Here is a 16,051-nt window from a genome sequence, read left to right as displayed (position 1 = left end):
ACATATGATTCAGGACAATAGTAAGATAACAGTAGGACAAATTATGTTTATACTGATATGAATGCAGTTTAATATATTAATATTCTATATCATATAGCCCATTTCGTTTCATCTTCGTTTTCAATGCATAACGCATAAAACACTTTGTAACTGTGTTTTGGTGCCATATGAATAAAGACTATAATTATCTTATATTGTTAGTCTGAAGGACTGTTAGCCAATCAGGGCAGTTCTCACACGTGTAGCAGATATTATCTAATAGTTGGGTATATAAAGGCATGTATTCACAATGCTTAATGGCGCACAATGGCTCCTTTGGCACTGTTGGAGGATGTGGCAAACGGAAGGATACGGAGGAAGCGGAACTTCAGAGACCAGCAAGATCCACTGGCCAACAATGATGAGTGTCCTCCTGGATCTATGTGCGTTATTGGGCCCAGTGTTGGAGAGGAGCACCCGCAAAACCACGCTGTACCAGTCCCTCTTCAAGTGCTCACAACACTCGGGTTTCTGGCAACCGGCATAGAGGGAATTGGCTGACAGGTCAGGGATATCCCAGCCAACCTTTAGCCATGTCATGCCAGACGTGTTAGGAGGTATAATTGGTTTGTCACAGCAGTACATAAAGTTTTTTTATACGGTGGGTGAACAGGCAAATAAAAAAGCGCAATTTGCAGCAATGTCCGGTTTCCCCAATGTAATCGGTGCCATTGACTGCACTCATGTTGCTATAAGAGCACCGAGTGAGAATGAATTTGCTTTCATTAATCGTAAGCATTTTCATTCCCTCAATGTCCAACTCATACTGTATGTGATGCAGACATGTTGTTTACAAATATAGTGGCTCGGTGGCCTGGGTCAACCCATGATTCATTCATACTGAGACACAGTATTGTTGGGTGCAGACTGGAGGCCGGCGCTGTACATGATGGGTGGCTTCAAGGTACGGCTAATTAATGTGGAAATCCTAAGACTTGGAATTTTTTTTACTCGTGTTTAACCCGTTCACCGACCTTGCAGGCGACAGTGGATACCCCCTCAAGCGGTGGCTGCTCACCCCTTTTCCCAACCCACAGAGCGCAGAGGAGAGGACCTATAATCTGCGCCACAGCCAGGCGCGTACTGTTGTGGAGCGCACCATCGGGCTCCTGAAGGGCAGGTGGCAGTGTCTTGACAGCACAGGAGGAACGCTATCTTACAAGCCCGAGAAGGTCTGCACTATAGTGAGAGCGTGTGCTGTGCTACAGAACGTGGCACAGCTAAAAGATGTGGCCTTGCCCCCCGATGCTGATCGTCTTGGCCCCGACCCAGACCCCTATCCCCAGGCATTTGAGCCAAACGCTGCTGCCATGTGCCAGCGTTTGGATGTGATGTGTTGCTTGTAAAAACACAGGTATGGAAACAAATTCAAATCAATCATTTATTTATGAATTCCTTCAAGGACATTTTTTATCTCCCGCAGTTCCTTGGCAACATCATTTATTGTCTCTCTGCATCTGCAAGACTGCATCTGTGAGGACACGGCCGGAGGGCTGGGATGCACAAGGTGCAGTGGAGACGCTGGGTGCACATGGCTCAGCTGCAGCACCGCTGACATCACTTGGACCCACAGCAGCTAAAAGAAATTTTTTGAATAAAGTCACTTGTTTTGTGAATGGGGTCTCTATTGTTTCTGTACACAAATGTGTGAACACAACTTGAATGCATTTGGTTTACACTCATTTCAAATATGGGAATACAAATTGCATACCGGGCTCTTCTGCTCCTTGTGGGCCGGCATCGGTGTCCCCCTCCACCTCCGTCACCACTCCACTCAGGATGGAGTCCCCGATGATCCCTGCCAGTTTTTCATCCAGCGGGGTGAGCTCTGGTTGGCCCATTCCCCCACCCATGGCACAGACGCTCTGCCTGTGTGACGCCAGGCACTTTTTTGCGTCTACTTTTATATCACACCACTTTTTTTTTTACTTCGGCCACACTCCGACCTTCTGAGGCAACAGCATTGACATTGTCCACCAAATGCTGCCACTACAGAGCCTTTTTGGCATTGGTGACCCCAGCACTGTGTCCACCAAATAAAATAGCCTTCCTCTTCTCCACCTCCCCGACAAGAACTTCCACCTCACACTGAGTAAAATCATCTCCAGGAGTCCTCAAAGCCGAGTATGGTAACGCTTTATTGGCAATAAAGCATACTGAGGAGAAAAAGTATGGGTTCCTAAAGGTTGAACACAAAATGCAGTGTCTGGCTTTTGGCTCCACCCCGATGGTCGCCGTGTTTTTCCTCGTTCTCTCCTCCATGTGCTGGCCCATGTGACACAAGGTCGGACGGCAAGGACTGTGATTGGTCCGCTCAGAACGTGATTTCCGGCAGTTGCTTTTCCGGTCAACAGTATAACAACACCGCCACCACATTTGTTGTTCAATATCCACAAGCTCCATCTCCAAAAACACCTGCACCATCTCAGTTGCCATTGTTTACCGTCTGACCGGAAGAAAACCAAGGAATCTGATATGAACCCCCCGAAACCAAACAAAGACACAGCCACACCCCCTAGCCGCTTGGCGGAACAACGCGTTCCCTCGACGCAGATCTACGAATGCTCAATGACGGCGTAGGGTCGACGACGTAGCTACGCCGTCGACGCGACGCAGAAGCATAAACCAGGCTTTAGTCCTCTGGCCAAATCACCCCTTTGCTATGTTATTAAACAGATAACCATGTGTGGAAGCACTTCCTCCTGAAGCTGTAAGATGTAATTTGGACACTTGGGGAAGACTGGTTAGGATTGTCTTGAGAGCACGTTGTGCAGACAGACGTGATATAATATTTTTCCTCCAAGATTTTGTTTTATAACTATCTCAATGTAAGCCATCGGTGTCTCTGTGTCTTCTTCATCTCTCCTGAATTGTCAAGTGGCCGAAATTCTACAACACCTCCCACATGAGTCACTTCCTGTACATCCGCTGCTGCTGTCGGGAAACTGCACCCAGAATTCAGGTCACCCAACTTGTTAGCATTAACTGCATGCAACTGTTGGGAAAAGTTGAATGCAGTTTTCTCACCCAACCTGGTAGCATGAGACCTGACAATGACAGAAATTAAAAACACAAGAGAAAGCTTTGAGTTGACTCATAAAAATGAGTCAACTGTATTATAAAGAGAAGCCCTTAATGGCCATAGATGCTGTTATTCAATCATCACAAAGATCAATTTACCCAATAATTTATTTTTCTTTTTAACTTGAGAAAACAAGCTCTGGCATCCAGAGATAACCATGATTGATCAAAGCATCAGAATGTACAAAAAGCTTCGTTATTTTAATATACATTTTATTGGCCCATAGCTTTCAAACACCCACTGATGAAAGTAGTTTATTTTCCCTACAGGTGAACAAAAGGTGCAGCCTACAGGACAGTAACACATTTGCATTAAGTTGATTTTGATTATCTCATTGATTTGTAACTGCTGACACTGTTCTATCTATCACATTGAATACTCAAAAGTGTAAACTTCTAAAAGTTTTTTTTCTGTTGATACGTTGGTTGAGTAACCTTGAATAAAAGGAGTGGCATCCCATTCCAGAAATGACTGTCATACTGTCACTGTCAAAAATTTGCAGATGAGCTGATTGTATTATAAACTGAAGCCCTAATGGTCATAGGTTTAATAACTTTATTAATGTGGTTATATATATTTATTGATCCGCTGGCAGGGGAGGAAGCTGGACAGACCTGGTACACCCAAACGCATCGTGAGGGTCTGTTGGGAACGTCTGGCGGAACCCTCTGTCAGGGAGGTCTTCAGCTCCCACCTCCGGGAGAGCTTTGACCAGATCCCGAGGGAGACTGGGGACATTGAGTCCGAATGGACCATGTTATCTACTTCCATTGTTAACGCGGCTGTCCGGAGCTGTGGCCGTAAGGTCTCCAGCGCCTATCGTGGCGGCAATCCTCGAACTCGGTGGTGGACTCCAGAAGTAAGGGATGCTGTCAAGCTGAAGAAGGAGTCCTATTGAGTTGGCTCGGGGGGACTCCTGAGGCAGCTGGGTACTGGCAGGCCAAGCGTGCGGCAGCACGGGCAGTCGCAGAAGCAAAAACTCGGGTCTGGGAAAAGTTCGGGGAGGCCATGGAGAAGGATTACCGGTCGCATTGCCAGCAGTAAGTCAGACCTGAATAAGATCCGGGATACAATTGGCTGAAATGGGTTTCCTCCGCAGGGTGGCGGGGCGCTCCCTTATAGGGTGAGGAGCTCTGTCACCTGGGAGGAGCTCGGAGTAGAGTCGCTGCTCCTCCACATCAAGAGGAGCCAGCTGAGGTGGCTCGGGCATCTGTTTCAGATGCCCCCGGGATGCCTCCCTCGGGAGGTGTTCCTGGCATGTCCCGTCGGGAGGAGACCCCGAGGAAGACCCAGGACATGCTGGAGTGACTATGTTGCTCGGCTGGCCTGGGAACGCCTTGGAATCCTCCCAGAAGTGCTGGAGGAAGTGTCCGGGGAGAGGGAAGTCTGGGTGTCCCTGCTCAGGCAGCTGCCCCCACGACCCTGCCCCGGATAACGCTGAAGAAGATGGATGGATGGATGCGTTTATTTAATGATCACAAAGATCTGTTTTCATGTGAAATGCTTGTTCTTTTTATCTCAAGAAAACAAGCTCTGGTATCCAGGGATAACCACTGTGTGTGAGGGCTTTCCAACTGTCAAATCGCAAAGGGCATGAGCGCTCCCTCACAGACATTTGAGCCCTTTCTGGTCACTTTATAAGTCCACATTTCTGCAGACTTTGCTGGAGAGAATTAGCCACAGTTCATAATATTGTAACATTTAAAACAGGGTTATCAGGGTTTGAAATCATGTTCGAACCTGATATAAGGGCCAGTACCAATAACAACAAGATGCAACAGGTCCAACAGGTTCAGCCCAGTAGTGACTCCACCTTGGATGTGGAGCATTTTAAATAAGGTTGTCACAAACAATAACTCGCATATTTTACATATTTACATATTTAACAAAATAAAATTTGATGCAGGGGCGGCTGTAGCTCAGTGGGTTGAGCTGGTGGACCAGTGATCGGAAGGTTGCTGGTTCGAATCCCCGGCTCCCCTGGGGTGGGACTGAGCTACATGCCGAAGTATCCTTGAGCAAGATACTGAACCCCAGAATTGCTCCTGATGTGCAGTTGGCACCCTGTAGGGCAGCCACTGCCGTCAGTAAGGGTCCTGCAATGAGCTGGCGACTCGTTCAGGGTGTACCCTGGCCTTAGCCCATAAGTCAAACTGGATTTGGCCCCAGTAAGCCCCGCAACCCCCCACGGGGGGATAAAAAGTGGCAACATCCCGCAACCCTGAAGGAAAAGCGGAAAAGAAAACGAACGAACGGAAATTTGATGCAAGTCAGATTCTTTTTTATTTCAGAATAAGAGATACCACCTCCTATATTCAACACACGCTTATTTCTTTTCAAATTCTGGCACCTACATTACCCACAATGCAACTTAGCCATTGAGTGACATCACTGGAGGCAGTAAATCAGATTACTTGCAGCTTCCTCTGGAACCAAAAAGGCTTTTGACTACTTTACTTCATGTCTGCACCAGTACTCCTAAATCCTTTTGACAGACTTCTGTTTTCTGACCTTGTTGACATGTAAATGGTTGTCTCTCCCTCCTCCCTTAACTCCATAAATCATTTACAGCAAGCAAACACAGGCCACACAAATCTACCCCCTTAATGTTAACTTTATTGTAACCCTTTGACCTTGTTCCATACACCGTTCCTGACGTTATTTCTTTTGCATGCTCACCCCAGTAAAGAGCAAAAATAATGTTTGCCAATATATTTGTCACAGATTTTAAAGATATTTGAGGTTGCATTTTGTTTTAAATTACTCAGAATCAGAATCAGATTTTTATTTTTTTGTCCTGCAAACGGGGAAATTTCTTCCATCACAGCAACCAAAGGACAGGGTTTTGTCATAAAACAATAATAATAATAAGAGAATAAACAATACAATAAAAAGTAAGTAAATACAAAATATAACTCTCATATACATTGTATATAAATAGGGTTTGGCACTGTCAACCAGGGTTGGAATTTCGTAATTTTAGGGGCAAGGCCATTTGGCCTTCACTTATTTTTTTTTAGGGGCACCAAGGCCACATGACAGGGCACAAAGGCCATTGAGTAAAATTTGATGGTTTTACCTTTCAGATTGATACCACAACATCCTAATTTATAATAAGACATGGATTATGTATTAAAAAACATTTTTAATACCAATATCAAGTTAATGTTACATTAGACTTTTTTTTTTGTAGGGTTAGGGTTAGGTGATTTTGGTGACACTACACTGAATATTGAAGTTATTGAATATTTCTCCCACTAGAGATTTCCCTCAATTTTTACAATTATTACATTTTTTCCAAACAAATAGTTGTAGAATAACCCAGAAGAGGACCATTGATGTGTGGAGTGATTTTGGTGACACTGCACTGAATAATAGTTAAGTTATTTTAAAAAAAAAATGGTAAAGTTGTGAATATATTCCCAACTTTACCGAACTAAATTCTACCACATAAGTCAGTTAAGTATCATATCAAAACCAGCTTAGCTCTCTTGCTGTGCTGTAAGTGTCGTTCTTCCATTTTGAGATGCTGCTGCTGTTTGAGAGACTTAGGCTTTCATGTGAGATCATCAATGTGATGATGAGACTCCACCTGCGCAAACCGCGAACTCACTGAAATTCTATTCAAGGCAAGCCCATTATGCTGCACTGGTGCTTTTTACATGGAACTTGGATAGGGCCAGGGGTACAAAGTCCACTGTGGCCGTACAATGATTTTTTTTCCCTGGGGCATCAAGGCCAACGTGTGGGGCCATGGCCACTGCGAAATTCCCACCCTGCTGTTAACAGTGTAATTGTAGCAGATATGGGTATGTGAAATTGCCTAGTTTGTGTGAAAAAGTTTATCCAGTCTATTCCTTCCTGCTGCTGAGATGCTGCTGCTCCAGCAGACAACCCCATAGAAAATAGATCAGTCCAGTCCATCTTATTGTTCATATGAACTCCCAGGTACTTGTAAGATGTCACCTTCTCAATGTCTGTTACCTGGATGTTCACCTGTGTGCAGGGTTGTTTGTGCCTGCGGAAATCCACCACCAGCTCTTTGGTCTTCCTGGCATTGAGCTGGAGATGGTTCTGCTGGCACCAGTCCACAAAGTCCTTATTAAGTTCTCTATAGGCTCCATCGTCCCCGTCTCTGATGAGGCCAATGACAGCAGAGTCATCAGAGAACTTTTGTAGATGGCTGTGGGGTGATTTGTGGGAGAAGTCTGTAGTGTACAGGGTGAACAGAAAAGGGGCTAGGTCTGTTCCCTGTGGGGCCCTCAAGCGACATTCTTTAAATTTAAATGAGAATATTCATAATTGTCAGCTTAAATATATCCACCCACATGAGTCACTTCTGGTACATCCGCTGCTGCTGTCGGGAAACTGCACCCAGATTTCAGGTCACCCAACCTGTTAGCATTAAAACATGAAAGTGTTCTGTTGATTCCACACTGTTGGGAAAATTTTTTTTAATGCAAAGCAGTTATCTCACCCAACGTGTTAGCATGTGACCTGACAATGACAGAACTCAAACACACAACAGAAAGCTTTGAGTTGACTCTTAAAAAATTAGTTGACTGTATTATAAATAGAAGCCCTTAATGGCCATAAGTGCTATTATTTAATGATCACAAAGATCAGTTTATTCGAGAATTTAATTTTTTTGTCTAAAACAAGCTCTGGTATCCAGAGATAACCACTGAATCTTATCTGATTAGTGTGTTTCTGAATAAAAGTGGCTACTTTTAGAGTCTCGCAATAAAATCATAACCAGGATAAGATTAAGCCGGCCCAGCTCCAGACATCGCAACAAAAAGGAGACAACATCATGGTAAATGTTGAAGAATGTACAATGGTCCAACCCCAGTGTCCACACTCACACACTCACAGACTTTAATGACGATCCGATTAAGTTTGTGAGTGCTGTCCAACTGTCAATTCGTAAAGGGCATGAGGGTCCCTCGTAGATATTTTAGCCCTTTCTGGACAGTTTTTAAGTTCACATTCCTGCAGACTTTGCCAGAGAGAATTAGCTACAGTTCATAGTTATGTAACATTTAAAACAGGGTAATCAGGGTTTGAAATCATGTCCGAATCTGATATTAGGGCCAGTGCCAGTAACAACAATATGCAACAGGTCAAACAGGTTCAACCCAGTAGTGACTCCACCTCGGATGAGGACTATTATAAATTAGGTTGTCACAAGCAATAAATCGCATACAAGAAAAAATCAGGACCAGTTATACAGTATTCTCACATTTGATAACTTTTCTCGTGTTAAAAAAATACAATTTGAGGTAAGTCAAATTTAAAAACAATTTTTAAAATTATTTTTAACTTACATTTTTCATAAAACAATTTAGTCACTGTTTTGTGTTTTTGATTCTTGAGAATGTGAAAACGTTTACTATATTGATAAATATTTTGAGCTATTATGACCTTTACTAAAGCTGTGTTTTTTTCATCTTTCAGCATTGAAACAGACACAGGTTGAGCAGCGATGTCTCCTGGCTCGGTGATATTGTGTCTCCTGCTAATGCAGACTGGAGTTTACGGGTTTGACATCGAGCTCGATAGTGAGTTTATTAAAGATGTTTTTCGCAGTGAAGCAGCCAATCAAAAGCATGAAGACATCACTCAGAGGGCGATCTTAAGTACCATCCTTCAGGCGTGTCGGTCTGTGGCCCTGACTGATGGCAAAGACTTCACTTTTCCTGTAAGTGTTCAATCTGAATAAATTATACATTTTGGATCAGCTATTAATATATGTGATTTGACACTACAACAAGTGTGTGTGTGTGTGTGTGTGTGTGTGTGTGTGTGTACAGCTTCCGCCTTTTACAGCACAGTCTGTTGCTGCTGCCTGTTGGGCATCAAAATCATCCAAGAGATTCCACCAAACCATCAAATTTATCCAACGAATGAATCGGCTCGTAGACTCCTCTCATGCCTCTGAACCCGAATACCATTTTGACAATGAAAAGTTTGCAGAGGGAAGGAGAATCATCACAAGAGGGCTGGAAATCATAAAGGCCAGCAACAAGGAAATGAACTTTGAGGCAGCAAGAGAAAGACTTGGAGAAATTATACACCCTTTACAGGTACTGTCTATTATTTGTTAAGTTCCCATCTTTATTTAAATTTTCTTTCAAAAATGTTGCACTTCAAAAAAACTCACTTAAGTTCAGCAAGCAGCATAACAGTGTATTTCCATAAACCAGTGGGTTTTTTTTAAATTGTAGACTGTAAAGACTACTCCTCCTGACTTAAATTAATTAGTTAACGCAGTTATCATCACTACTTGTACTACTTCTATCTTTTCCTTAAGACCATAGTAATGATTGTGAATCAATAATGTTTGTCAGGTACAACATGATTGTTTCATATATCTCTATAAGAATGCCATTTAATTCCAGCTTCTAACAAGGTCTGTCAGCCAATAGCATAACACAATTTGTACCATGTGAAAATATTATCATCAACGTTCTTGGTAGTTCCCTGTTTTGTGGAAAATAACAAAGAATGGCTGATTTCTACAGCACAGTATGTGTCCAGCATATTGTACTGCCCTAATGTTCGTGTTAGGGCAGAAAACATTTGCAACCTTAGTGTTAGCTAGCTAGCGTTAGCAACATTATCTACAAAAAAACTGGCAACAGCAGCGGTGTTATAACATAAATGCAATGGGAGGGGGGATGGTTTTGGCAGTTGGAGTTTTTTTAGAATACACTTATTTTTCACTTATCCACCTGTTTCCTCAGAAGCCTATGGGGGCTGCCATGACAGATAACTACTTCCACCGGCGGTTTTCTGTTTCCGGTTGCCTTGCAACTGCATGATGGCCGCTGCTGCTAAGCTAGCCCTAAACAACTAGCGTTATGTCATAAATGCTGAATTGTATTTAAAATGAGTTCAGGTGCAACATGTGCCACTGTTGGTTGCCACAACAATTCAGGAAAATTGTGAAAAAAAGTTTTTTTTTCAGAAACCTCTCGTGTAGAACATCAACAACTTCGACAAACATGTCCGTGCCCTACACGCCATGCTGAGGAAGGAGGAATGGAGACTAGCGTCGCTCGCGGCTTTGACACTAAAATAAATATTTGGGTTTATGAATATCTTCCACAGAATAGCTGCTGCATGACTGCATGACTTACCTAACCCGGCAATGCATGAGCAGCTGCCTGTCTCCACGACTCTACTTTCATTCAGCATCATCCACGCTGTATGTTTAGCTTGATTGACGCTGTGGCTGGACTCCACTGCTGCCTTCAGAAATATAAACTCGCTGTGTTTCTTCAACAGTTCTTTTTTTGTTATTTTGTTACTGTGCAGGTAGTTGTATGCCTCTGTGCTTTTGTAACTGCGTAATTCTCCGCCATCAACACGAAAATATAAGATAATTAATTATGTCGATAAAGCTGATGTCGGGCTAATGCTTCATGTCATCTGCCCACTCCTTGAGAACTGATGGGTGAGGCACTGTGAGAATTGTCCTCACGACTTATTAAAACATCCGTACTGTGTATTCACCTCTAATTTTTATCCATTCTGACGCTTTCTTTGTGTTAAAGGCCGGTTTTTAGAGCGAGCATGACAGCTACGCTAGCATAAACACAGAATTCAAGCAGTTCAACCAGAAGAGCATAACCGAATACCGCTATGAACCATGGGTAAACACTCGAAGTCAGGAATAAGGTGGCATGGTAGTTTGAAAAAGAAGGCCTAATTCTATTCTACTGTTTCTTAAGGCAATGGGTCATTTGTCTTTTGTAAAGCAATTACATTTAGGGTGTTTAGCAGACACTTTTGTCCAAAGCAACTGACAGTAATTCAGACTTACATTCATACACTGTTGGCGGTGGCTGCCATGCAAGGTGCTGACAAGCACATCAGGAGCAGTTTGGGGTTCAGTATCTTGCCCAAGGACACTTCAACATGCAGACCAGGGGAATTAAACCAGCGACCCTCAGAGAACAAGACGCTGACTCTACCCCACAGCACTTTCTAACTTTGTTAATAAAAGATCTTTATAAATCAAATCTATAATAATTAAGTTAGGATAATTAGAATTTACAGTGTATGCACTGCAGTTTATCTACTTTTCAACATTATGTTAAAAAGGAACAATAAAATATCTTGTTGAAAATATTTACCTTGTTCTTCTTTTCAAATAACAGGATTTCTACACTCACAGCAACTGGGTGGAGTTGGGAAACACTCTCCCAAACACCAATCTGATCAGATCAGGCACCAGAATTGGTAACATAGCAGGTAAAGAGCTCATGCAATGGCAGTGTTTGGCTGTGTTACCAAAAGAGAGAGAAAAGAGATAATTTAAAAAACAAAACCCTTGAAAGATTCTAAACGTCTGGTGGATTTTTATCTCCCACAGCTTACAGCAGAGCAACCTGTCGCAACTGTGATGGAGATGACTGCACAAACAACATTTTGGAGGATATCAAACGGGAAAAGATACTTACTTCTGGATATTTTGGTTTTAGCAAACCAGAAGGTAAATGTCCTGCTAGTGCCTACCATAAGAACTGTATTTAATTTACATTAAGGACTATTTAGAAAATGTCCATTTGTCTTTGCTCTACAGCTAAAAAACTGTTGCTAGTTTTAAAATCACACATCAATGTGTTGTCCCTTATTGCACAGGAAAATGCAGCCATGGAGGAGGTTTTGATGTTTCAAGACTATTCAAGCCTAGAGGTGGGATCAACAAAGACAAGATGGATTCCGAGCATGGACATCTCCACACGGAAGCAGCAAACATGGCGGTAGCTGCAACCAGTGAGCTACTGGAGGACATTCGAGGGGCTGCTGGTGACAAAACATTCTTACAGTAAGAAACCTATTCCGCATGATTTGGTAATGTACCGTAAGGAGGCAAAGCATTTGCATATGTATTTCATATCCGTTTTATTTGTCTCTGTCCTCCCCTCAGGATGATGGGAATTTCTGGTAAAGCTCTTTGTTTTGTGATCGACACAACAGGAAGCATGAGGGATGACATTGCAGCAGTGAGGACTGTCACTTCCTCTATAATCAACAGCAAAGTGGGAAAAGAAGATGAGCCCTCAGTTTACATTCTTGTACCTTTCAATGATCCAGGTAGTATGACTAGTCCCTAACTAGAGTTTTAATCCTTATTTTCCTCTTAAATGAAATAAATGGATGTTTGTGCTGTGAAGTTTATGAATTTGCTCTTTATCTGCTTGCCTTCTGAACTATAACTAACTGAAATGACCTGCAGGTTTTTGTATGCTGACATGCGCTAGGAACTTGTTGTAAAATTATTTTACAACGTTGCTCAAATAATATATAGAAAAAGATCAGTGTCTCTAAATCACTTAGAAAGCACAAGCACAACGTGAAAAATACAATGGTTTTCTCTTCACTTGAATCTCAGATTTTGGGCCGCTGATGAGGACTACAGACCCAGACAAATTCAAGAATGCTATAAATTCACTAACAGCAACTGGTGGAGGAGATTTTGCTGAAATGAGTCTATCAGGGCTGCAGGTGCTGTGATGTCTTTGGTGCTACTTCAATATCGGCCTCTGATGATGTGAAAAACTTATTTCAAACTACTGGATAATTTTGATCCTCTCTTCCTGTCATAGCTGGCTTTAACTGGTGCTCCTCCTAATTCTGAGATCTTCGTCTTCACGGATGCAGCTGCTAAAGACACTCACCTGAGAGACACAGTGATTGCACTCATAGAGCGCACCAAGACAGTGGTGACTATTCTTAGTGTCAATGTTAAAAAAACGGACATGTCATGTTTTCCACCTCATCCAATCTAAGCAAATTTTTCCCCTATAATTAAAATTTCTTCCCCAAAAACTACATAGTGCACTCTATTTTTTGTTCATTTAATTTCTTTTCAGGTGAACTTCATGCTTACAGGCGGAGGGATATTTCGTCGTAGAAGACAGATAGATAACAATCAACAACAACAACAGAGTCGGTCTGTGTCATCATATGTCCAGCTTTACAGAGACCTGGCTCAGACTTCAGGAGGTCAGACTATTGAAGTCACAAAGAGTGAGCTCCCTGAGGCCGTCACCATCATTACAGAGTCATCCAGCTCCTCTCTGGTATTAAGTAATGCTCTCACTGGCAATTACTGACTTTTCTAATTGTTTCAAATATTCAGTTGTGTCAGCAGTTTCATTTAACCCTCTAGGTGACCCTCCTGCAGGCGGCTAGGAGTCCAGGAAAGGCTGAAAATTTCACCTTCACAGTTGACGAGTCAGTAAAAAACCTCACAGTTTACATCACTGGGAGATCAGTCAACTTTACTCTCATCAGTCCATCAGGTGATACTGCTTTGGAGGTTAAATATTTTAAAAGGTGTTAATTGTATTATTGTCAATAAGCATTGAAAGGTTATTTTATGTAAGCTTGGAAATGTCTTGACTTTGGCACCATCTGGTGGTAGTATTCAGTGTCACACTGAGGTACAGTTACAACAATGCATGCTACTACTTTACAACTGATCTCATAAAACATTTAATTGTTAAAAAAGAAAGTTAGTTTAACTCTCAGTCTTCTAACCATTGTGCCTCATTTTTTGCCCTGACTTTGCTGTCAGGTGTCTCTCAGCAAAGCACCGACACAGCGGGATCATTGATCACTGCATCCCAGACAGTGGGGAATTTCAAGAATCTGAAGCTAAAAACAGAAGTGGGACTGTGGGAAATGAAAATGGTTTCAATTAATCCCTACACTTTGAAGGTCGTAGGTGAGAACTCCTTGATGATGTGGATGAATCACATGAGAGATACTAATGTCCCTCCAGATTTAGTAGTGATCAAGCTGATGTTTATGTTCAGCATGGACCCTCATTGGTTGATTGTCCTTTTTTGTGACATTTTGTTTTTTGCAGGTGAGAGTTCCATTGATTTCCTGTTTGACTTTTTGGAAGTATCCGAAGGCCTATTTGGAGGTTTTGATGTCATAGACCATCGTCCCAGAGCCGGTAAAGGAAACAGATGTTGTGACAGGCATATGACATTTGATTAACTTCAGCATATTTCAACGCATTCTCTATTTTTCTGAAGGTTCTAATGGTACTCTGTTATTGACGGTCACCGGGAGTACCTCCGCCACGGTGACAGAAGTGATTCTGGTTGAATCATCGGGGTCAGGAAATGTCAATGGAAATGTGACAGCTGTAGGTGGAGGAGACTACTTGGTGGTGTTTAATGGGGTACCATCAGAGGAGTTTGTGGTGCTCATGAAGGGGCAGAACAGCAACGGCTCCTCCAGATCCTCGGGGACCTTCCAGAGGCAGTCAACTAGTAGCATCAAAGCATCGACTGTGACTGTCACTGTTGTAAGTAAATTTACTTCATCTGAAAACCAGGACTTTTAAGATTGGTTGCCCTTTCAACTCAAGTGTGAATGAATGATTGCCAACAGTACATTGCCTGACATGGGGCACTATTTGTTGTGCAACATTAATCATTAATAATTATTTATCATCAGGGATAAGGATTTGGTTGCACTTTCAAGTCAGGAGGCTTATCAATCTGTACAGCGACTGACCCCCTCTGTCCTTCGACCCTGTATTTGAATAAGGAAAAACTCCCCTAAAAAATGCCTTTTCATAAGGAGAGTCTATTTACAATAAAAGGTACACAGCTGAGAGATGGCAGCCTTTTGAGCAAGTTTAACTACTGTGTCAAAAAATATCCTCGGTTTATGTTTATCACTACTAATTAGGCAAGAAAAATAAGCTATTTTACAGCAGTGAGGGAAAAAAACATCTGTGAAGTGTTAGTGCATACCTCCTTAACATCTCATATGTCATCTATATTTAAATGACTAATTCTCCCTTCTTCCTTCCATTTGAGGCTGATACAAATCGCGTCTTAGCACCAGGAGAAACATTTCCAGTTCCCTTCTCTGTGAAGACCAGCGGTGCAGGAGGAAACTTCACTATCCGAGCTACCAATGACCGAGGGTTTACTTCAACGTTCCCGTCCAGTTTAGTCCTGGACACTGGAGGTAGTGCTAACGGTACAGTGAACCTCACAGCACCTGTTACCACTATGTCTGGTACCGACGTCACCCTGACCATCGAGGCTGAATCTCCAGGCGGAGCAGACACCAACTACCTTGTGCTGCGTCTTGCTGTCCTTGAAACGGTAAGTCTCCAGTTAAAATGGGAAGGTAGTGAATAATCATTCTCACTTTTTATTTTCTGACTTTTTCTTCTCCTCATACTGTAGGTGACTGATTTCACAGAGCCGCAGTGTGAGCTGCTCAGCCTGCAGTCCAACTGCACTGAAAGCTGCAGCTTGTCCACATGGAAGCTCTCAGTTCAAGTGACTGATGGGGCTAACGGGACAGGTATCGACCGTGTTAGCCTCAGACAGGGCAATGGCACCATGAACACCAGCCTGGCTCCTGGCAACGAGAACATAACGCTGGTGTCCTACACTGCATCTTGCAGTTCCCCTGATGTGGAGCTGCTAGTTGTTGATGCGGTGGGTAATGTTGGCTCCTGTTCCTACAGTGTCCGGCAAACTTCCACCAGCAGCTCACAAGTCCCCTCACAGACTCCGACAGCAGCAACTGTTGGGTCTTTCTCTACCAAAGCTGTTCAGTCTTTTCTCCTTTGCATTGTTATCACTATCCTCGGCCTCAATTTACCATTTGAAATGGGAATCAACTGAATGTTGACATATTAATGTTGGGAAGACTTAAGTTTAGAAGCTCTCTTGACTTTGGAAAATCAAATAAATACTCAGTTGCCAGTTTATTAGGTATATGTAGCTTTATACAACAGCACTGCAATAAACCCTATGAATTAGTTTGCTGGAGATGAAAGTGTACTATGACAAAGCCTTAAAGTGTAACTCCACCAATTTCCCACATTAACATGTGTTTACATGTCTTGGAGAGTAGTATAAGTCCTTTTTTGGC

General features: G+C 42.7%; 1 protein-coding gene across 1 annotated transcript; it reads left to right on the top strand.

Annotated features, from left to right (window-relative positions):
- Window positions 1-8,606: 8,606 nt before the first annotated feature.
- On the top strand, window positions 8,607-15,801 carry LOC115594681 (von Willebrand factor A domain-containing protein 7-like). The gene is made up of 15 exons (XM_030438883.1): window positions 8,607-8,822; window positions 8,935-9,207; window positions 11,287-11,380; window positions 11,502-11,621; window positions 11,771-11,957; window positions 12,060-12,226; window positions 12,525-12,637; window positions 12,739-12,855; window positions 13,006-13,215; window positions 13,305-13,437; window positions 13,713-13,862; window positions 14,007-14,099; window positions 14,182-14,456; window positions 14,977-15,270; window positions 15,355-15,801. Exons 1-15 carry the CDS (start codon window positions 8,607-8,609, stop codon window positions 15,799-15,801), a joined length of 2,889 nt encoding a protein of 962 aa, XP_030294743.1.
- Window positions 15,802-16,051: the final 250 nt, after the last annotated feature.

This window comes from Sparus aurata, chromosome 13, assembly GCF_900880675.1.
Source record: "Sparus aurata chromosome 13, fSpaAur1.1, whole genome shotgun sequence".
Lineage (NCBI taxonomy): Eukaryota > Metazoa > Chordata > Actinopteri > Spariformes > Sparidae > Sparus > Sparus aurata.
Note: the sequence above shows the minus strand (reverse complement) of the source record. Positions and strands in the feature narration are given on the sequence as shown.